The 290-nt window shown below is 65.5% G+C and overlaps 1 protein-coding gene across 1 annotated transcript in view; it reads left to right on the top strand.

Annotated features, from left to right (window-relative positions):
* The window catches only part of LOC103806338 (histone-arginine methyltransferase CARM1-like), a gene marked incomplete at both ends in the record, with an annotated part of 2,598 nt that extends 2,479 nt beyond the window's left edge, over positions 1-119 (top strand). Inside the window, 1 exon segment of the mRNA XM_009079027.1 lies at positions 6-119. Within this exon segment, the coding sequence (XP_009077275.1) occupies positions 6-119 (114 nt within the window).
* Between the last annotated feature and the right edge of the window lie 171 nt (positions 120-290).

The following is a 290-nucleotide window of genomic DNA, read 5'->3' as shown; positions in this document are numbered from 1 at the left end:
CCGGCCCCCACGGAGCCGCTGACTCACTGGTACCAGGTCCGGTGCCTGTTCCAGTCTCCGCTCTTTGCCAAAGCCGGGGACACGCTCTCAGGGACTTGCCTCCTCATCGCCAACAAGAGGTGGGAGCACTGGGGGGATCGTTATCCCATGGGGCATCCCCACCCCACAGCCAGACCCATGCCTGAGCTGCCGTCCTGGTTTGGGCTGTGCTCTGGATCAGCTGTGGTCCCTTGGCACCTCGCAGTGGCACCCGGAATAGCTCAGGGGGGTCAGTGGCTCAGGGAGGGGGG

This window comes from Acanthisitta chloris, unplaced genomic scaffold (genome assembly GCF_000695815.1).
Source record: "Acanthisitta chloris isolate BGI_N310 unplaced genomic scaffold, ASM69581v1 scaffold42970, whole genome shotgun sequence".
NCBI classification, from domain to species: Eukaryota; Metazoa; Chordata; class Aves; order Passeriformes; family Acanthisittidae; genus Acanthisitta; species Acanthisitta chloris.
Note: the sequence above shows the minus strand (reverse complement) of the source record. Positions and strands in the feature narration are given on the sequence as shown.